This window comes from Somniosus microcephalus, chromosome 5 (genome assembly GCF_052327205.1).
Source record: "Somniosus microcephalus isolate GS21.2 chromosome 5, FLI_Smic_1.0, whole genome shotgun sequence".
Taxonomy (NCBI): domain Eukaryota; kingdom Metazoa; phylum Chordata; class Chondrichthyes; order Squaliformes; family Somniosidae; genus Somniosus; species Somniosus microcephalus.
In genome coordinates this window covers 23,339,956-23,362,418 of record NC_140991.1, presented here as the reverse complement: position 1 = coordinate 23,362,418, position 22,463 = coordinate 23,339,956, and the positions used below count along the sequence as shown (strand labels likewise).

Genomic DNA, 22,463 nt, shown 5'->3' with positions numbered 1-22,463 from the left:
GTATTGAAATTTCAACAAAGTTAACTTTTTTTTTTTAAAAACCCTCCTCCCTCTGTATTAGATGAAATGGGGTGGGAGGAGGTCCGTGTGGAGCAGAAACTCTGGCATAGACCAGGTGGGCCGAACAGGCAGTTTCTGTGCTGTAGGCTCTATGTAATTCTACATTCCTTTTTTTTTTTAATTATGTTTGCATTTTTCACATCTGAAATAAAAACTCACCCACCCCCCCGCCCCACCAACACGACGCAGATTTTCTCCCCTCATTGGGGTATGGTCCCACCGGAGACAGTTACAGGTCGCCCAAGCAGGCATTTCTTATTTGCGAGTCAAGACAATGAGTCCTCACCCGGCATGCAGTAGCAGGGGGGGGGGGGTCATTGTATATTAACAGGAGCAGAGAACCCCGGCTTATTTTCTTAAAGCTTCTCTAACTCAGGGAAACGGCAGCCATGTCGTGCCCCAGGCCGAGGTCAGTTAACTTAGATAAAGACCAAGAATCAAACTGGGGTCAAACCACCTTTAAAAAAAAACTATTGGTCACTTGTCCAACTCTGTAGCGTAGTATGAATTCCTTTTCCACCCCCCTCCTCTGTGAAATGACTTGGAACATTGTTCTATGTTAACGATGCTAAATAAATGTACGGTAGTATTTACTTCTGAGCATTCTTTGCGACTCTGTTTAATCTACTTTACAATGTTTCTCTCGAACCTCCGAAACGATCACCGACCGATGGAAAACTGGAATAAATAGATCCCTGGTTCAAAGTGGCCTACTTCGCTTCCTGCCAAGGTCTCTTTGCTGATGTTTGCGTCCTCTTTTTTTTTTTTAAATAAAAAAAGCTAATATTTTGTTTCTGCATGCTCAGTGCTCAAACGGATGTTGCAGACCCGATTAGCTGCACAGCCACATGTAACTGGAGACCTCATTAGCAACAAAACGGAGCTGGTAGTCACCATTTTCGCATGACTCAATTAACCAGTTTGAGAATGAGGCCGCAGGTCACATGCAGGCAAACGCAGCAGCCCGTCAGCAATTCAAACACACACTGTGTCGTACGTAATCTGACCATGTTGCTGAGTTAATCACAATCCGACAGCACACTGGCTATTTTGAGCTGTGATGCCTCTACATTGTGTGCCTTGGGAGAGGGGGGGGGGGGGTGGGGGGGGGAAGAGAAAGAGAAGCACGTGACTAAGACCAGCTCTGTACTTACTGTCAATTGTTTGTAATACATAAATATGTCCAGACCACTCACCACACTGCTTAGATAAAGCTAATATAACAACTTTATGTACAAATGGCAGGACATGCATTCAACGCGACTTATTGTGCATCCAAAAGGGAACATACAGGAAGGAGCTGGTGTACCGGTGTAATCGGTTTGAGCAAAGGAACTTAAAGCTCTCTTTAACGACTTCAGATATTCCTGAAAATAAAGCTGTCTGCAGTAATTATTTTTCGAATGCCATTCATTGGCGTTTATGCCCAATAAGCCACTAGGAGTTCATACAGTCTGCTAGATTTGAGGTATAGTGGGACTGGCTGAACCACCAGATTTCTAGTCTCGACATTCAAAAAGCCAAACAGTTCAAATAATACAAAGACAGAGGGGAACGCATCCCAAGAATGCAAATAGTACAGATTATGGCAGGAAACCCACCGAACAATGGGAACAGTACAGAAACGGAGAGCAGAATAGCCCAATGATGGGATCATTACAATGGTGATGCGGATTCCCTCAGTTATATGAAAAAAGGAAGACTTTCTATTTATATAACACCTGATCACATGCCCCAAAGCACTTCACAACCGGTGGATTCCTTTTGATTGGCAATCACTGTTGTTATATCGGAAAACGCGTCAGTCAATTGCGCACAGCAAGGCTCCATAGAAAAAAATGAGCTAAATGATCAGATAACTTGTTTTTTTGGTGGCGTTAGTTGAGAGAAGGATGTTGGCCAGGATACAAGAACTCAGTGTTCCACTTCAAATAGTGACCATGAGATACTCAATATCGACCTGAACTGGCAGACAAGGACACAGTTGAAATATCTCAATCAAAAGGTGGCACCTCCTACAACGCAACACTCGGCACTGCACTCAACCCAACCATCGGTGTGGGTTAGGTGCTGAAGATGAGGAGAAACTTCTTCACTCAGAGGGTAGTAAATCTATGGAATTTGCTACCCCAGAGAGCTGCGGAAGCTGCAACATTAAATAAATTTAAAATGGAGATAGACAGTTTCCTAGCAGATAAGGGAATTAGGGGTTACGGGGAGAGGGCAGGGAAGTGGACGTGAGTCTAGATTCGGATCAGCCATGATCCTATTGAATGGCGGAGCAGGCCCGAGGGGCCGTATGGCCTACTCCTGCTCCTACTTCTTACGTTCTTATGTCCCAGAATGGAGCTGGAGCTGGCAACCTTCTGATTCAGGGGTACGAATGCCATGACTGAGCCAAGCTGGTACCGAGCCCCCCCAGTCCTGCGCCTGCACTAATATATGATTAATAATCATTCGCAGTGTAACACTGCCTTCAGAGGCAGTGCACCTGCCTCCAGAAACACAGACCACCACCTCCCGAGTGTTTTCATCCCATGGAATTCGAGAGGCAAAAGTGCCACTTGGGGTTTTTCCGGCCGTGAGTGAGCTGTGCTCACAGCCCACACATACAGGCCAGCAATCCAGCTTCAGTGTTGATGTGCAGGATCGTGCAGGCCAGCAAGGGGGGGGGAAAATGACGATCGTGACATTTCCGGTGCGAGAGTCGGGCCAAATTCAGACCACCAACATCCCTGCCGCATCAACGGGGCATTCACGTTACAGCGAGACGACCAAGTCCCTAGGTTTAGAATCCATGGAAAGTTTACGCTATTCCTGCAGACACCACATACAGATTAGATTTTTCCATTCAGTCCTCTACTGAATCCAGAAGCTGCATCAGTGCGGAACTCCTATTTTAGCAAGCCCAGAACAGCAGACCACCAGAAACCTGCACCCGGACACTCGAGAGGATTAAAAGAAAGAATGTTAACTTGTATAGTGCCTCTTGCTCTTGGGACATCCCAAAAGCAACAACTTGGTGTACAATTTAGTCAAAGTTATATTTTCTCTCATTTTCAGAACCGACACCAGAAACTTAAAATTAGGAAAATAAAAACTACCCTCAAAGCAAATCGATTTCCACAACACGATGTGGTTTATGGACAAGAATGGTAACTCTGAGTTTGGCTAGAAAAAACAAAAAAAGGGCACCTGTGACAGGTACCAGAGAATGTTGATTTGAAACTGATGTGGGGAAGGCAGCTGAAAATTGGGGAGCAAGATAATGGGGAAAAAATGGACTGCGGACACTTGGGCAGGTATGGTCTGGTCCACTCGGACAAGCCGTTTCCCTGGTTCAAGGAACATCTCCAAGTTTCTCATGAAATCTTCTCCTCCTTAGGCAGTCCCTCGGAACTGAGGATGACTTGCTTCCACATTAGAAATGATGTGTCTGATGGTGACTGATGAGTCCAATGTGGGACCTACAGTCTCTGTCACAGGTGGGGCAGACGGCGGTTGAAGGGGCGGGTGGGTGGGTGCTTGGGTTGACGTGCACTCCTTGCGCTGCCTGCTCTTGGCTTCCGCTTGCTCCCAGCGAAGAGACTCGAGGTGTTCGGCGCCTTCCCGGATGCTTCACCTCCACTTTGTGCGGTCTTGGGCCAGGGATTCCCAGGTGTCGGTGGGGATGTTACACTTTTTCCAAGGAAGCTTTGAGGGTGTCTCAATACATACACAAACAATATCTGCTTCAAAGCTCTGGGTACTTGCTGAAGTTCAGGGCGAGAAGAATCAAGGACTGGGTCGTGCAAGTCTGATCAGGTCCTGGTTGGGAAGGGTGAAGAGGACAAGGAATGAATCAATCAGTTTCACAGCTGCAGCTTCGCCGCCCACCGCCCCCCCCCCGCCAAAGGGAACAAGATTCTGAAGCAGAGTCCCTATTAAATGTTTTTTTAAATTACACAATGGAGACAATGCCACAAATAGGCAGGCCCCAGTCACTCACGACGATCAAACCAGCGGCAGCACGAGAGTTGTCAATAGGCTTAATTACCACGTTGCTACCAAAACATCATAGGAAACAGGTAACCTCAATGCCACGCACAAACGTTCTGCCAATAGATTTCTCGGGTGATGCTCCTAATCGGGTTTCAAATTTCTGCCACCACTGACAGACCAGTGACAACCACTGCTTCAACCTAATTATTTATGAAGCTCAAAATACTCTCTCCAGACACAACCCAAGTCAAAAAAGCAAAAATCGACATGCTGATTAAGTGCTGGGCATTTTTCACAGGACAAAAAATTCATACATCCACTTGACTAAAAAGGACACCTACAGTGTAGCTGGGCGAAAACTTTACACACCCACCATTACACTTTTACTGAAATCCTATTAACATTCAGCATCACAAGTACGGATACAGATTGCAACCCACTGTTCCTCATTATACATTCAGTTTATCCCACACTTTTGGAAATTAAACTCACAGGTAATTGCAACTGAGACGGCATGCGGGTCTCAGAGCAAAACAAATTTTCCTTCTTTTGCCCAGTCACTATCAAAAAAAAAACCAAAAAATTGTATGTGGCATATAATCCAATATAACACTGGCCTTAGGCGGTGAACAGGTACTCGGGGAGTACAGATGTGCATTGGGATGCATATTGATGAGTTTCAGAATGTCTACTGAACAAGGAATAAGATTTCACAGATGATAGCAACTTGGGCAAGCGGATCGAAGTGGCGTCTATTTTGCAAAAAGTACCTCTTTCAAAAACTCCAAAGAATCTTTGAAGTTTTACATTCAGACACCCTCTCCCCACCCAAATGGCAACCAATTAGTTTCTAATTCTTCTTTGCAACTGAAAGTAACACCATGCAAACCGCCCCCCCTCCCTCTTCCTCCAGAAACTTCTGCTCGAATGTAAGTAGCTAACCTGTGCCGGTGAACAGGTTAAGGTGTGTGGGTGGCTAGAGGAAACACTCAAAGATACCTGTTCTCGGGTAGTCTGCAAACAGAGAGGAAAACAATAACAGCCTTTTTATTTAAAAAAACTAAAAAGCTGGCTGTGGTTTGCGAAGTAAAGGTCATCTCCCAACCTCAAACTGCATTCTATAAACCAGTATTTTTCAATATACAAAATGTGGGTGTGTAGATTCATCTCTACTTTGATCATCTCACGACACTGGGCTCAAACGTTTTGCAGGGTTGTGAATCATGTTAGGTTATCCCTTCCATTCCACACAATAAGGCACCACTGAAACTACCCAATACAATTCCGCTTCGGAATTTCATTACACACATTCTTTGTTGAAATATTTTAAAATTAGGAAGCCAAGCACTTTCTTCAGATTCAAACAGAACTCGCACCATTCAATCCTCTTACGGATGTTGTGGGTCATGTGCTAACGGTTTGGACAACACGCCCTCCTCATTCCCCCACCTCCCATAAAAACCTCAAGAGATTACATTCTATCTGAACTGAATGCAATCTCAATGGATTGGCTTGGTTTTTATCTTGCCTAGGTGAGGAAAATATAGGCAGGCAGCATGCTCGACAGTAACTTCAATTCAGAGCGATTCCATGAACACTGACATTATTCTTGCTGGGGAGTCTAGAGCCAGGGGTCACAGTCTCAGAATAAGGGGTCGGCCATTCAGGACTGAGATGAGGAGAAATTTCTTCACTCAGAGGGTGGTGAATCTTTGGAATTCTCTACCCCAGAGGGCTGTGGAGGCTCAGTCCTTGAGTATATTAAAGACCGAGATCGATAGATTTTTGGATATTAAAGGGAATCAAGGGATATGGGGATAGTGCAGGAAAGTGGAGTTGAGGTCGAAGATCAGCCATGATCTTATTGAATGGCGGAGCAGGCTCGAAGGGCCGAATGGCTGACTCCTGCTCCTATTTCTTATGTTCTTATTCTGCCTTTGCCCTATGCTCGTAAGTAGCTAGTCAGGAACACCATGCCCCCACAAACATGGTTTATACACAATTTCAGAAAAGGAAGTTTTGGGTGTGAAGCTAGGAAAAATGTATCAGGAAGAGGGTATCGGGGAGGGGGGGTGTGGGGTGAGAACACGCACTGCTTACTTGACTCGGATGCAACCAAAACAATTCCACACTATTTGCCATTCTAAATTAGGACCAACTTGGCACAAGGAAGATTTCCAAACAGCAGGATTCAGAAACTCCAATAAGAAATTAGAAAGGAGGGCGCGACCGTCGACTGAGTTCTCCCTCGCGTGTGCGTATAATAGTCTGCAATGGCATTTCTGTAATACCAAAACCATGACAACGGCACACAGGTGTGGACAATGCTTTCATTTGTTCAGATATTAAACTAAAATGTGAGAGAAATTACAAACATCAATAAAGTGCCAATAAACAGAACACTCTGCATAGCGTCAGTACAGAACCCTACGAGCCTTAAAACTGACCCGACTGGACAGCACAGCGGCCAACAATGCAAGCCAAGTCCTCACATTCTTATTCCAGATTTCACAGATCAAATACGCCGCCGTAAAAAATCAGGTACTGTTGACCTGCTTTCGGCTCTGCTTCCCGCGTCTAAATTTTCATTCCAAATGTGGTTCGATGCTAAATTAGGAGCAGATTAAAGTATCCAGCTACAAAACATACTGGCCTGCTCCTTGAACCCGTACAATTATAAACTAGGATTTCAAATTCCTCGCCAATCGACTGCGGATCATTTGGCAATGAATTGGTGACAGTAGTGTCACAAATCCTCCTCTGCCAGCTGCAACACAAATGAACTACGTGAAACGAAGGAAAAGGCACCACCCACAAATTAAAAAAATCCTGCAAACAATGTAAAATTAAAACGAAATTACCGTTGGGCCACATGAGTCAGCTTACTGCCTAAGACTCACGGGCAGGTACCCATTATTATAATCGCCTGAACCCTCCGATTAGATTTGCCATCCAGCCAGCGTGCTCGGGAATCCACATTTACTGCACGATCATTCAGTGAACATATGAACGAAGTGTAGCATCTCAGACACACGCAGAGTTTTTTTCCCCCCTCTCAGAAGTATGGCCCAACACCCTTATTGGTTCAGTCTTGTAGCTGAGCCGGGTGTTTACACAGCTGTGCTGCCAAGTAGTTTCATTCATCTCAGCAAGATTGATTAGTGGCTGGAACATCAATTTACTTCCTATTTGGAAACATTATTTCTAAGTACGTGTCACACCGGCCGGTGCCTTGTTATCCTGTACGAAAGATCCTGCATCGAACATCTGTATCTGTAAACAGATACATAGAAACATAGAAGATAGGAGCAGGAGTAGGCCATTCGGCCCCTCGAGCCTGCTCCACCATTCAATGAGATCATGGCTGATCATCCAAATTCAGTACCCTGTCCCTGCCTTCTCCCCATATCCCTTGATCCCTTTAGCCTTAAGAAATATATCCAACTCCTTCTTGAATATATTTAATGAATTGGCCTCCACTGCCCTCTGTGGCAGAGAATTCCACAGGTTCACCACTCTCTGGGTGAAGAAATTCCTCCTCATTTCAGTCCTAAATGGCTTACCCCTTATCCTTAGACTATGACCCCTGGTTCTGGACTCCCCGGCCATCGGGAACATCCTTCCTGCATCTAGTCTGTCCAGGCCTGACAGAATTTTATAGGTTTCGATGAGGTCCCCTCTCAATCGTCTAAACTCCAGTACATTTTTTTCCTCTTTCGCCAATTTTCTCTTTTCCCCCCCTTCCATATTTGCCGACGTTTTCATGAAAGCCCTCTGGTACCTCGCTCAAGTAGCCTTTGTTTATAAGTGAGTCTGTACAACTAATACAGGCAGGCTAACCATCTCTGGAGGAAATAACAACCAGGCCCAATTCTGTACTGGCCACAGCGTAGACAGATGCGCACTTCCAGCAGGGTTGCTGTGTAGCCATTAGGAGCAGGAATCTGGAATAAAATAACGACACATGGGGCCCTCTTGCAATCTGCACAAAATGAGTTTAAACTCGAGACCTTTCAACACCTAAAAGAGCTCCGAAATAGTGACTTTACCTCCGAACCATTAGAGAGACTGGAAATTTCAATTTCAATTTCCATCCTAACATCACCCGTATTGTTTACCGATACTAACTCAATCCCACATAATACCACACTCCTACATCCAAAAGGTCTCACAAGTGCAACTCCCTGCCTTCCACTGCTGGTCAAAGTCTAGGCTGAAAGAAAGACAGACTTGCATTTACATAATGCCCATCTCAGGACATCCCAAGACTCTTTACAGCTAAATGAAGTGTTTTCGAAATCTAGTCGTTGCAACATAGGAAACGCGGCAGCTGATTTGCGCACAGCAAGGTCCCACAAACAGCAATGTGATAATGACCAGATAATCTGGTTTTTGGTTTTTTAAGTAATGCTGATTGAGGGATAAATATTGGCCAGGACACCGGGGATAACTCCCCTGCTCTTCTTCGAAATAGTGCCATGGGATCTTTTACGCCCACCCGAGAGAGCAGACGGCCTCTCAGTTTAAAGTCTCATCCGAAAGACGGCACACTCCCTCAGTACCGCACTGGAGTGTCAGTCTGGATTTTGTGCTCAAGTCTCTGGAGTGGGTCTTGAACCCACAACCTTCTGACTCTGAGGCAAGAGTGCTATGTACGGAGTCAAGGCTGACACAGTGGCTGCTTCAGCTATTTTGGCTGAATATTAAACTTTTGACTAAATTCTACACCATTTTATCTCAGCAATAGAACACACATTCTGCCCCTTCCATTCTACTGGGAGTCGTTCTGTCTTGTCTACCTTCTACAGGAAACTTTGGTTTATCCGGAGGTTAACTGTCCGGAATGCTCGATCCACCAGCAAAAATCAGGAGCCGTTTCGTTAGGTTTTTTTCCTTTTCGTTGCTTTTTTTTCCCACTAGTCAGGCTCTGCAAGGTCTCGCTGAAGCGGTTGCTAAGCTACAGAGACGCTTGCAAGGTACAGCCGACTGTTTAGAAGCTGTTGCTAAGCAACAGGGTTTGTTGCCAGGCTCCGTATGTTTCAACATTAGCGCTGGTTTGTCTGGCAGTTTTGATGGGACGGCAACAGCTCGGTCCCGTCGGTACCGGATAGCACAAAGTTTCCTGTATTTATCTATCACTCACACCAATGCCTTTCTTTCCGTATTTCTCATCTTCACATGGTGTTTTTTTGTGCGGGGGGAGAAAGATACTTTTACATAGACTTACAACACGGAGAGTGTGTCATTTGGCTCTACCAGTCAATATTGGTGCTTATATTCCAAACGAGCAATAGTCCCAATCCCTGTGCCTGCCCTGCTCCCGGATCCCCTATGTGCAATCCAGCTAACCCAATCTTATGTGTAGACATAGACACAGCCTCACAGCCCTGTGTTTAAAAAAATGTTGCTGCTGCTATCTGTCCTGAATCTCTTACACTTAATATGTCTATGTCCTCTTGTTCTAGACCCGTCAACCACTGAAAATAGTCTGTTTCTATCTACACTGTCCCAACACGTGACGATTTTAAACACTTCTATCAAATCACCCCGTAATATTCTCCGTTCTAACAAAAACAACATTTTTATTTCCGCCTACCAGGAAATTTTAAATCCTATAATTCTAACAGTTTCTTACAGCACCTTCAGTTTTATACAGGTAGTTTTGCCTGGGTAAGAATGACCATTATTTGGATTCTCACAAACTGCATACATAACCCAGCAACCACAGCAGAACAGAATTGGTGGCAACGCCATGGTTAGGCGTACAATTCTTTTGCCAATACACGGCAGCGGCTGTTTTTTTGACAGTGATCTCACTGTGGTAGCACCAGAATCGGACAGACATTTTACATTCCCTTCGAAATGTTACCCTCCCTCACTGTGCAGTACAGACGTGAAAGCGCAAGGATGGAATAAATCAGTATTTCCACTGGCAAAACACAACCCAGGCTTCTTGGGAGTTTATCGGCACAGAGCTTTCGCCGCAAACAGAAGAACAATTTTTGGTTTGCCGGCATTATTAAAAATCAATTAGCTGTTCACAGAGAACATTAACGTCACGGAGAGGGATTTTAAAAAAACACACAGGGGAGGGGGTTGGAGGTCAGGTAAAGCTTTCCAACTGGAAGTTATTAATTAAGGGATATTGTAACTTGAAACTTCATGAGCTGCAGCAGCACATTCAATAAACAAGATAAAGTGAAACCTCTGCCTGTTTTATCTTAATCTCAATCATTTTTTTGGGTGTGGCTGTTGTTTTTTATTTGGCAAAAACACCAAGAGGTTAACCAATAACACCAGGCAGCCTGTTCAGAGGCTGCGCCGGTTAGCTGGTCTAATCAATTAGCTCTTTGAAAGTGAAGACAGAATTTCAGCAGCATTGCTTCTGGCTACTCGTCAATTGCCAGCACAGCGGAACCCATTCAAGATGAAGCTGAAGGAGGCCAGATCGCATTTTAACACCAGGAGCACGCCACATGTGCCACAGCCACAATTCCCCCATGCGGCAGGACCCCAGATGGAGAATTTTAAAACATCCAGGCTGCTGTTCAATAACTACTTAAATGGCAGCACTGCTAGCAGCCTGGCAGCAGTTTATTTGGAGAAGGGGGGAGTGAAAGACTACATAATAAATGAAAAACAAAAGCAAAGCTGTAAATTACAGTTAAGCCACATCCTTACCAAAACCAACACCAGCTTTTAGATTTAAAAAAAGTCCGCTTTAAGACCAAATTTGGGCCATCTTCCCTATAATGTGGCACCTCGATGATTTACGTCATCGCACGCCACGGGCATGTATCCAAGAGCTGTGGGGGGGGGGGGGGGGCGGTGTTTGGGGAAGGAAGATGTGCACAGGTTCTGGAGAGTTAATATTTCTCAGGTTGCCAAACATTAACCATTGCTTTCATAATGATTAGGTGGACACAGTGAGGCATGGATTCTATATATTAAACTCACTGCACAGCACTGCAAGTATAAGTTTGTATTCAAATACTCAGGCTACAGGCCGAAATTAATTCAAGTTTTGTGGTGAGGGAAGGAAATAAGATGTGCACAGGACGTGCGCATAATGCCCTTTTACAGGCAGATCCACTTTCCGTGCTGCACAGGGACCCCAAGCACTCGCTCCCTATTTCCAGGCCTTTGCCAATGCTTGTGTGAAGCCAGTTCTGGCTCAGTTCTCCCCCTTCTTTACACTTCTTCTCCCTGCACCCCCCTCCCCACCACCAGCCTCTCCAACCTCGGGGGGGAAAAAATCCATCTTCCGTTCCTCACCTCTTCTCGTCACTCAGAGATGTGTCTGAGCCACAAATTGGAACTTCCCAAATACAGGGACCACGGCCATGATGTGTGTGGAACATTTCAGCTAGCAGGCTAGCAGCCAAGTTGGTCCCTGTATCCAATGCCAAGGGAGTCGGAGGCTGGCAGCACTACTCGTCTGAGGTAGTGCCAGAAATCTGCAGGTACTTAATGTACCAGAGAGAAGCTCTGTGGATAGGGTGAAGCATTTAAGAGAAAGTCCACTTGCAGGTTAGGTCATTAAAGGTTAAATCCCACTTAAGATAAATGCTCTCTCTGCCAAAGAACAAACTGATCTTTTGAGGGTTGAATTGCATTGGCATTATATAGCCAGATAAACTTACAATAGACAGAACAAGGACAGTGCTGTCTCACAACATCATTGCCAGCAATGAATCAATCCACTTCTGATCCAGCCAGTATACTTTCTGATCCTATTGCTAGCAATGGGTCAAGGGAACCGTTCAGAGAGGTATACAGCAGTTTGGAAAAAAAATATTTAACATAAATTGCATGAGTAGGTTAAGGAGACACTGTCGCAGCTGTGACTCTGTGCTAACACTCCCGCCTCTCAGTCAGAAGGTCATTGCTTCAAGCCCCATTCTATAGACTTGAGCATATAATCTAGGCTGACACTCCAGTGCAGTACTGAGGGAGCGTTGCACTGTTTGGAGGTGCCGTCTTTCAGATAGGACATTAAACCGAAGCCGCGTTTGCCCTCTCCGGTGGATGCAAGAAGAGCAAGGAGTTCTCCCTGGTTAATATTTCTCTCTTAAACCAGCGTCATTGAAACATATTGGCCCATAATTTGAGGTTGTAATAACGTGAAATTGTCAGCGCTCACCGTCATTACTGTGTAAAACTGACAGCAACTTCAGGCATCTGCACATGCACAGTTAAATGTGGAAATCCCAAAGTTGCTGTCAGTGATTCCCTACTCCTCCACACAGCGTATGCTGTTGTAGTCTTCGCAAATGCAATCAAAACAGAATCAGTGATTTGACATGAACTTCAACTTTTTACACACTATTCTTCCTCAATAGTACCTTCCAAACCCGCAACCTCTACCACCTAGAAGGACAAGGGCAGCAGGCGCATGGGAACACCACCACCTCCACGTTTCCCTCCAAGCCACACACCATCCTGACTTAGAAGTATATCACCGTTCCTTCATCGTCACTGGGTCAAAATCCTGGAACTCCCTCCCTAACAGCACTGTGGGAGTGCCTTCGCCACACGGACTGCAGCGGTTCAAGATGGCAGCTCACCACCACCTTCAAGGGCAATTAGGGATGGGCAATAAATGCTGGCCTTGCCAGCGACGCCCAGATCCCCTGAACAAATTTTTTTAAATGAAAAATGTGAAGCCTTATTGAATGAGGTGCAACCGTGTTTGTAACGGCATACTGAGTCATAATTACTGCTGAACAACCTCTCTGGCCTTGAAAAACTAATTTTATAATCTATAAAATTTTTTAAATAGCAAAAATTATTTTATTAAAGCTGGTTTATGATAATTCAGCTTCTACCTTAATCCCATATGTACGTCCTAATCTTTATTTTGCTTTCTGTAAAATGATGAAAGAGTGAATGATAATCCATGCTTTTTACTTTCTGGTTTATTGTCTGTGAGAATTCTTCAATCTGATTGGCTGCTCAGCCTGCTTGATAACTTCAGTGTTCCTGGACGCCACAGGCCCCCTAGAGATGGTGCCAGATTGAAAGTCAGGTCAGAATAGGGGAAAAATGGGCACCACAGAGCCCGCTAAATCTTTGTGGACAGCTTTCTTAGAGGTCAGCGGCGAGCGTCATTCCTTCGCCGCTGACCACAAAATCCAAGCCAATATTTAGTCATCCTCACATTGCTGTTTGTGGGAGCTTGCTGTGCGCAAATCAGCTGCAGCATTTCCTACAGGACAACAGTGACTACACTTCAAAACTGCTTCATTGACAGTAAAGTGCTTTGGGATCTCCTGAGGTCGTGAAAGGCACTATATAAATACAAGTCTTTCTTTTCTTTAATAAAATCAGGACTGGGATCTTAAAGCTCTTCTTTACACAGACAGTAATTGATATATTTAATGGAATTCCATCTATAATAATCGAGGCGAAAACCCAGAAATCATTGCTGCTGAAACCCTCATCCATGTGTTACCTCTAGACTTGACTATTCCAACGCACTCCTGGCTGGCCTCCCACATTCCACCCTATGTAAACTTGAGGTCATCCAAAACTCGGCTGCCCGTGACCTAACTCACACCAAGTCCCGTTCGCCCATCACCCCTGCGCTCGCTGACCTACATTGGCTCCCAATTAAGCAGCGCCTCAATTTCAAAATTCTCATCCTCGTTTTCAACCCCCTCCATGGCCTCGCCCCTCCCTATCTCTGAAATCTCCTTCAGCCCCACAACCGCAGCACGGTGGCATAGTGGTTAGCACTGTTGCCTCACAGCGCCAGAGACCCGGGTTCGAATCCGGCCTCGGGCGACTGTCTGTGTGGAGTTTGCACATTCTCCCCGTGTTTGCGTGGGTTTTCTCCGGGTGCTCCGGTTTCCTCCCACAGTCCAAAGATGTGCGGGTTAGGTTGATTGGCTATGATAAATTGACCCTTAGTGTTAGGGGGATTAAATACGTGGGGTTACAGGGATAGGGTGGGATATGTGTTGGTGTAGGGGTTACGGGGATCGGGTGGGATATGTGTCGGTGCAGGCTCGATGGGCCGAAATGGCCTCTATCTGCACTGTGGGGTTTCTGTGATTCTGTGAACTCCCCCCCACCCCCGGAGATATCTGCGCTCCCCTAATTCTGGCCTCGAGCATCCCCAATTATAATCGCTCAAACTTTGGTGGCCGTGCCTTCCGTTGCCATGGCCCGAAGCTCTGGAATTCCCTCCCTAAACCTCTCCGCCTCTCTTTCCTCCTTTAAGACGCTCCTTAAAACCTACCTCTTTGACCAAGCTTTTGGTCACCTGACCTAATTTCTCCTTATGTGGATCGGTGTCAAATTTGTTGTCTTAAAATACTCCTGTGCAGCGCCTTAGGACGTTTTACTACGTTAAAGGCGCTATATAAATACAAGTTGTTGTTGTAGTAATAACTAATTGGATGCCACAATGGGAGAAACGGTAGGGACTATCTTGGTGGATGAACTAAGGTGGGTCAAGTGGCCTTCCTCATCCATAAATATCTCGTGCTCGCGGCAGGGGAGGGGTGAGTGCAGGAGAAAAACAATCTAGCTGTCCGTAACCAAAATGGAGATTTCCTGTGAACCCACAGCAGTAACGACATAAACACCTTCAATGCAAGTTGATGAACATTACACTTCTCGGTTCTTAGCTGTCAGTTGACCACACGAATCCACATTTAACTAAAGATGCATGCGCATATGACACGTGGTCAACCCTTCTTTTACCACAGTAGCATTAAATTAGCATTTTTTTTTAATGCACTAATCTAAGAACTGCACCACCACACCAACACCAATGCAAACAGAGATTACTGTCTGAAAATCACATCTGGTATAAAAAGTACGATTCAGTGTTCGGATTGGAGAGTGCTTTTAGTCAACATTTAAATGAAGCTAGCCGATCTCAAGGTCAGGAGATGGGCTTTACCTCGCCCTCGTCATCTGAATACCTGAATTTTGAGTCTTGTCTCTGTCAACTATTCGATGTGCAGTTTCACTGGATAAATTGTTCACCCCTGTGCTCGCTGACCTACATTGGCTTCCAGTCTGGCAACGCCTCGATTTTAAAATCCTCATCCTCGTTTTCAAATCCCTCTCTTTGTAACCTCCTCAAAACCTATAACCGCAACCCCCACACCCCCCCCCGCCCGATCTTTGCACTCCTCCAATTCTGGCCTCTTGGGCAGCCCCGATTTTAATCACTCCACCATTGGAGGCCGTGCTGTCAGCTGCTTAGGCCACAAGCGCTGGGTCCCACCCTAAACCTTTCTGCCTCTCTCTCCTCCTTTAAGATGCTGCTTAAAACCTACCTCACCTGCCCGAATATCTCATGTGGCTCGGTGTCAAATTTTGATTGATCGCGCTCCTGTGAAGTGCCTTGGGACGTTTTACTATAGTAAAGCTGCAATATATATATATATAATACAAGTTGTTATTTTTAAAACCGCACAACACTTCTACAAAGTACATGTTTGAAAATGTTGTTTCCAAATTTTGCCCTCATTTCTGGCCTCTGTTGAAGGTGGCAACTTGCACCGGGGGCTAATTTCACAGGCGGTCCCATTACCTCCCCCGTTTGTATGGACCACTACCACACCATGTGGTGCAGCTGCACACCGAGCAATTGGGGAAGGAGTGATATTTTTCATACAACATTCATAATCGAGAATGAATAGCACCATTTTGTGGGGGCAGGCAGGGAGGATGTTGGTCTGAGCAAAGATTTATAATGCGATCTGAACCTATCCACATACTGTACATGTTTCGCTCCCAATGAAAAAGTGACGAGAAAAACATAATATTAGAGCATGGTATAAGCAGAATGCATGGCAAGACTATCGACCACCAGTGGCACGGAGCACAACTCACTCGCAGCAGGCTAAATCACTCCCCTTCCCAGTCAGGGAGCCACAAAGAGAACGCGTGTGTGCGGGGGGTGGGGGGAGTGAGAGCGCACGGGGGAAGGGAAGAGTGTGTATGTATAAGAAAGTGTAGTAAAAAGAAAAAAAAATCAGATTTTCAGACTGTTCACATTAGCATTTGGATTGTTTTTGTTTTGATTGCTTTGCTGAAAAACCCATACTTAAAAAAAATATCCTGCTAGGAAATATGTGTAGAATAATCCACTTCAGGCTGTTACAGACATGTGCCAGAAAAGGTCATACCGTTGCGTGCAGAGGAATTTACTCGCTAAACTCCAGGCAGCTAGGAGGGAAAACATAAAAGAAAGCAGGAGCTGAGCACACACACTTTATGCATACAAGCCTCATCAGGTTCTGACTCTGTAACGCACCATCTCGTCGCTGCTTTAGCAACCAGCTTTTTGCACACCATATTGCAACCTTGTTTATTCGGCGAGAGTAGGATTAACAGCAAGCCATTCAGCAACAGTTTGCCAAGCTTCTGCAATGGCTCTGAAAGTTTAGCCAGTGAATAGGCGGAGTTTGTTGCAGGCCTGGAAGGTTAGAGGATTCAATCCGTGAACTGCACTGACTGGGCCAATACTGGGAGAAGGGGAGAGTGCGGCGAGGACAATTGACCTCGGCCCCTTTCAGCAGAGGGGATTTTAAAACAAAAATATGTTTTACCTCAACTGCCCTTCATGGACAGAACAGCAACAGCATGAAAACAAAATACACGACATAAAAAAGGTGTGGCCCAGGAGCAACTGTGCTTTGGAAAAATGGCGCTCTCTCAAAAAGGAATTATGTGCAGTAGTTGGAACCCTGTGCTTTTTTCTTTAACTGGGGGCCCTAACTTTCCTAAAAATAAAAGTGCATCAGGCAAGTAACGAAAAAAAAACCTGGAGCTACGCCATAAGGAGTGGCCCAGGCTACTTGCAAATAATGAAAGCAATATTGACTAGAGAAAAATGTTTAGGCACCAACTCAAAAAATCTAGAGGAAGTAACAAGCGAGACTGAACACCAAGGAAATTAATGCAAAAACTGCTGAGCAAATGTAAACTTCTGATGTGTCTTTGCCACGCAGGGTGGGGAGTGAAACACTTTACAATGCGACAGAAGCAGCATCATTAGACAAATCAAAACAGAAAATCGCAGCTTGGAACGCCGGTTTTCTCTCTGTCCCCTCTGCAACTGGCCGAAATGCTGAAGCTCCTTTGCAAGGTTTTTCTTATTTTAGGAGACCATACAGGTTTACAGCACAGAAGGAGGCCATTCAGCCCACCATGACCAACGTGGCCCTTTGCAAGAGCAATCAATCAATAGGTAATACTGCCACCCTGCTCACCCCCCCCCCCACTGATGTACATCTACCTCTGCTTCAAATGTTTAACCAGTCTCTCTGCGTCAGCTCCACGCTGAGGGACTGACAGCCCCCTTTGCCGGTCTATGAATGCGCCAGTGGATTCCGCACCTCAGGAAGGACATACTGGCCTTAGAGGGGGTGCAGCTCAGATTCACCAGAATGATACCGGGGCTTAAAGGGTTAATTTATGACGACAGGTTGCATCAACCAGGCTTGGAAACTGGGTCATTGAAGCGTTCAAGACTGAGATCGACAGATTTTTGTTAGATAAGGCTATCGAGATATGGAGCAAAGGTGGGTCAATGGGATAGAAGCACAGATCAGCCATGATTTAATTGAATGGCGGAGTAGGCTCGAGGGGCTGAATGGTCTCCTCTTGTTCCTATGTTCAGAAAGCCAGTTCCCAGTGTTTCTAACTGTACAGCAACTGGTTCCACATATCGACAGGATGGCCCAATGGACCAGTAATAAGACTATACAAGTAGAGAGAGCGAGAGAGATAAAAACAGAAAACGCTGGAAATACTCAGCAGGTCAGGCCACATCTGCAGAGAAAGAGTGTTCAGGTCGAAGACCCTTCGTCACGTCATTGAACTGAAACATTAACTCTGTTTCTCGCTCTACAGATGCTGCCTGACCTGCTGAGTGTTTCCAGCATTTTCTATTTTTATTTCAGATTTCCCAGTATCCACAGTATTTTGCTTTCGTATTAGTGACATACAGAGGTTGCTGTCCAGATACCAGAAGGTAATAACAGGCCAACATACAAGCTCACTCGTGAGATATTGGGAGACAGGCTGATTTTTGAATCTGAGACGTGCATATTGCTATTCGCAATGTAGACATCATTGATTTTTATTTATTTATTTTTAAAAGTGACATTTTAAATTTTCACCATTGAACAATTAAACTCTCACTCAAAACCCACAATCCACAGTAGAGGCCAGCAACCAACTTTAAAAGTAAAAAGGGGGAGGGCAGGGAAGGGGGATAGAAAGAGGAAATCTTGCCGAAATTTGAAAACAAAAACAAAAACCTGCAGCACCTACCCCCCCCGCCGGTCATCCTCCTGCCCCCCTACCACGCCTTGACTGCACATTTTCTTTTAAAATGGACATTTTGGGGTTCTTTTCTTTGGAGCGGAGGAGGCTGAGGGGAGACTTAATGAGGTGTATAAAATTATGAGTGGCCTAGATAGAGTGGATAGAAAGGACCTATTTTCCTTAGCAAAGAGGTCAATAACCAGGGGGCATAGGTTTAAGGTAATTGGTAGGAGGATTAGAGGGGAGTTGAGGAGAACTTTTTTCACCCAGAGGGTGGTCAGGGTCTGGAACTCACTGCCTGAAAGGGTGGTAGAGGCAGAAGCCCTCATCACATTTAAAAAGTACTTGGATATGCACTTGAAGTGCTGTAAGCTACAGGGCTATGGACCAAAAGCTGGAAAGTGGATTAGGCTGGATAGCTCTTTTTCGGCCAGCACAGACACGATGGGCCAAATGGCCTCCTTCTGTGCTGTAAATTTCGATGATCTCTACCTCCCACATTGATCCCCATAGACAAGAATTTCCCAACAACCACCTTTCCACGTTTGAAAGAATGCAATACATCATATATCACGGTGGCATAGTGATTAGCACTGTTGCCTCACAGCACCAGGGACCCGGGTTCGAATCCGGCCTCGGGTGACTGTCTGTGTGGAGTTTGCACATTCTCCCCGTGTTTGCGTGGGTTTCCTCCGGGTGCTCCAGTTTCCTCCCACAGTCCAAAGATGTGCGGGTTAGGTTGATTGGCTATGATAAAACAATTGACCCTTAGTGTTAGGGGGATTAAATACATGGGGTTACAGGGATAGGGTGGGATATGTGTTGGTGCAGGGGTTACGGGGATCGGGTGGGATATGTGTCGGTGCAGGCTCGATGGGCCGAAATGGCCTCTATCTGCACTGTGGAGTTTCTGTGATTCTGTGGATTCTGTGATATATGAATGAATTAATCCAATGTGCAACGCAGAGGAAACACTTAAACAATTAGTAAAATAAATATTTATCAATATTACTGCAACCTTCTATAACTTTTCAACATACTTCAACAATCAGGAAATATCTGCTGTCAAATTTAACTACCATCACTTTTTTTTCTTAAATGCACCGAAAATTTAAATTTATCACAATGTTCCCCTAATTTTAAGCAACAAGTGTTAGCAGCCTTGAGTTGGGTGAAATAATCCAATATTTACAGTAGTGTTACAAACAATCTTCCGACATCTTAGTAGAATTTAAGGATAAGAAGAATGCATCACAATTTGCTTCAGAAGACAACAGCAAGGGTGGAAAAATATTAAAATATGCAAATTATTGAATTGTATAATTGTAAAATTATCTTGAACCAGAACAATAGCTCTGGATAATATATTGCATATTAATACCTCTGGATAATATATTGCATATTAATATCTCTGGATAATATATTGCATATTAATATCTCTGGATAATATATTGCATATTAATATCTCTGGCTAACAGTGCATATTAATATCTCGATAATATATTGCATATTAATATCTGGATAATATACTGCATATTACTATCTCTGGATAACAGTACATATTAATATCTCTGGATAATATACTGCATATTAATATCTCTGAATATATTGCATATTAATATCTCTGGATAATATACTGCATATTAATATCTCTGGATAATATATTGCATATTAATATCTCTGGATAACAGTACATATTAATATCTCTGGATCATATATTGCATATTAATCTCTCTGGATAACAGTGCATATTAATATCTCTGGATAATATACTGCATATTAATATCTCTGGATAACAGTGCATACTAATATCTCTGGATAATATATTGCATATTAATATCGCTGGATAATATACTGCATATTAATATCTCTGGATAATATACTGCATATTAATATCTTTGGATAACAGTGCACACTAATATCTCGATAATATATTGCATATGAACATCCCTCGGTTTTCTCTCGCTGAAAAGAGAAGAGTCCACATTCTCGACACCACATCTTTCGCAACAAGTCTGCGCTCCAAGTGCAGTAAGCCAGGATCTGCTGACACCGACTCCCCGGGACAGGGACACCACATCCCCGGGGTGAGGCCCAGCCCAGCCTCGGGCCGGGCCGGACCCCGACCTCCCTTCCCGGCAGCAGCCTCGCCTCGGTCCGCACAGCGGCCGCCGCCGCCTGGGGTGCCCGAGCCCGGACGTTCGCGATTCCCCCCGCAGCGGCCTACCAGCTTCCCCGGTGAGGCGGCGCCGCAGCGACGGCTGGCGAAGGGCGTCCGGCCCGAGGAAAGGGTTAATGTAGCGCCGCGCAGCCGAGGCCGCTCCCACCCCTCAGCCACCGGGGCAGACTTTTATTTTCCTTACCCACATAACTCGGCTCTGGCGACCGGAGCGGCGCCTCGGCTCGGCTCGGCTCACCCAGCCCACTCGGACCGGCGGAGCCCCGGTTAACCATTCGCTGTCCCCAGGCCTGTCACTCAGAGCCCGAGCGGGCGGGGCCTGAGGGCGGACAGCCGCCGGGAGGGAGGCGGCAATTGGAGATTGGGGGACCCCCTCCCAGCAATACCCCCGGGGAGGGGGGCAATGGAGACTGGGAGACCCCCTCCCAGCAATACCCCCGGGGAGGGGGGCAATGGAGATTGGGAGACCCCCTCCCAGCAATACCCCCGGGGAGGGGGAGGGGGGCAATTGGAGATTGGGAGACCCCCTCCCAGCAATACCCCCGGGGGAGGAGGAGGGGGGCAATGGAGACTGGGAGACCCCCTCCCAGCAATACCCCCGGGGGAGGGGGGCAACTGGAGATTGGGAGACCCCCTCCCAGCAATACCCCCGGGGAGGGGGGCAATTGGAGATTGGGAGACCCCCTCCCAGCAATACCCCCGGGGGAGGGTGGGGGTAATTGGAGATTGGGAGACCCCCTCCCAGCAATACCCCCGGGAGGGAGGCGGCAATTGGAGATTGGGAGACCCCCTCCCAGCAATACCCCCAGGGGAGGAAGAGTGGGGCAATGGAGATTGGGAGACCCCCCTCCCAGTAATACCTCCGCGGGAGGGGGGCAATTGGAGATTGGGAGACCCCCTCCCAGCAATACCCCCGGGGGAGGAGGAGGGGGGTAATTGGAGACTGGGAGACCCCCTCCCAGCAATACCCCCGGGGGAGGGGGGCAATTGGAGATTGGGGGGCCCCCTCCCAGCAATACCCCCGGGAGGGGGGGGTAATTGGAGATTGGGAGACCCCCTCCCAGCAATACCACCGGGAGGGGCTGTGGCAATTAGAAACAGGGAGACTCCTCCATCCCAGCGAGAGGTGCTGCAACTGAGATAGGAAGGCCCTCACTAACCACTGGGAGGGAATGCAGTCATTTGAAACAGATGATATTGCTGGGAGGGAGGGGCTCTCCTAATCACCAATTGCCACACCCCCTGCCAGTGCTCACCAAGACCTGCTGCTGGGAAGACTCATTTTCAGCGAACGTAGTGACCGCAACACAATTTAAAAGCGCCTTTTAAAAATACACTTTCTTCCCCCTTTACTGCACCAACCTAATTAAGTATAATTTGCAGAGTTAGCTGGTTTGAACCCCATGTATTTGTCTTTTTGTGAAACTTTTCGATGAAATCATCAAAGTAGTCTTTCGTGCTGGTGGATGGAATATTTTCCATTTGAGGCAACCAGCGCGGATTCCCAGGTTAGCCAACTCTTTTATAATGCCAGTGAGGATGATCATTGTCATCAATGAGTTAACAAGTGCCCCCTTTTTAAAGGGGCACAAACAATAAACTGTAAATTATAAGTAAATTAAAGGACTGCCAGGTTAGCTACAGAATAAAACACCTTCTATTCTGGTCAAACAATGTGCCCGAGGTCCAGCCGTAGAAGACCAATCCACCTCGCTGGGAACGGGAGGCCCCCCCACCCGCCTGCTGGGAACGGGAGGGGCCCCCCCCACCCGCCTGCTGGGAACGGGAGGGGCCCCCCCACCCGCCTGCTGGGAACGGGAGGGGCCCCCCCACCCGCCTGCTGGGAACGGGAGGCCCCCCCACCCGCCTGCTGGGAACGGGAGGGGCCCCCCCACCCGCCTGCTGGGAACGGGAGGGGCCCCCCCCCACCCGCCTGCTGGGAACGGGA

The 22,463-nt window shown here is 46.3% G+C and overlaps 1 protein-coding gene across 5 annotated transcripts in view; it reads right to left on the bottom strand.

Moving 5' to 3' along the window:
- zbtb47b (zinc finger and BTB domain containing 47b) overlaps window positions 1-22,463 on the bottom strand; it is a 295,680-nt gene that overhangs the window by 156,244 nt on the left and 116,973 nt on the right. The window contains exon 1 of one of the 5 annotated variants that reach the window (XM_085987434.1): window positions 20,700-20,812. The exons of 2 other annotated variants lie outside the window; for them this stretch is intronic. In XM_085987434.1, coding sequence (XP_085843560.1) covers window positions 20,700-20,705 — 6 coding nt within the window. In that variant the 5' untranslated portion in view covers window positions 20,706-20,812. Of the gene's footprint in view, window positions 1-20,563; window positions 20,653-20,699; window positions 20,813-22,463 lie in introns of those variants that run through there. 2 more of the 5 variants (XM_085987431.1, XM_085987436.1) reach the window with 2 other exon arrangements.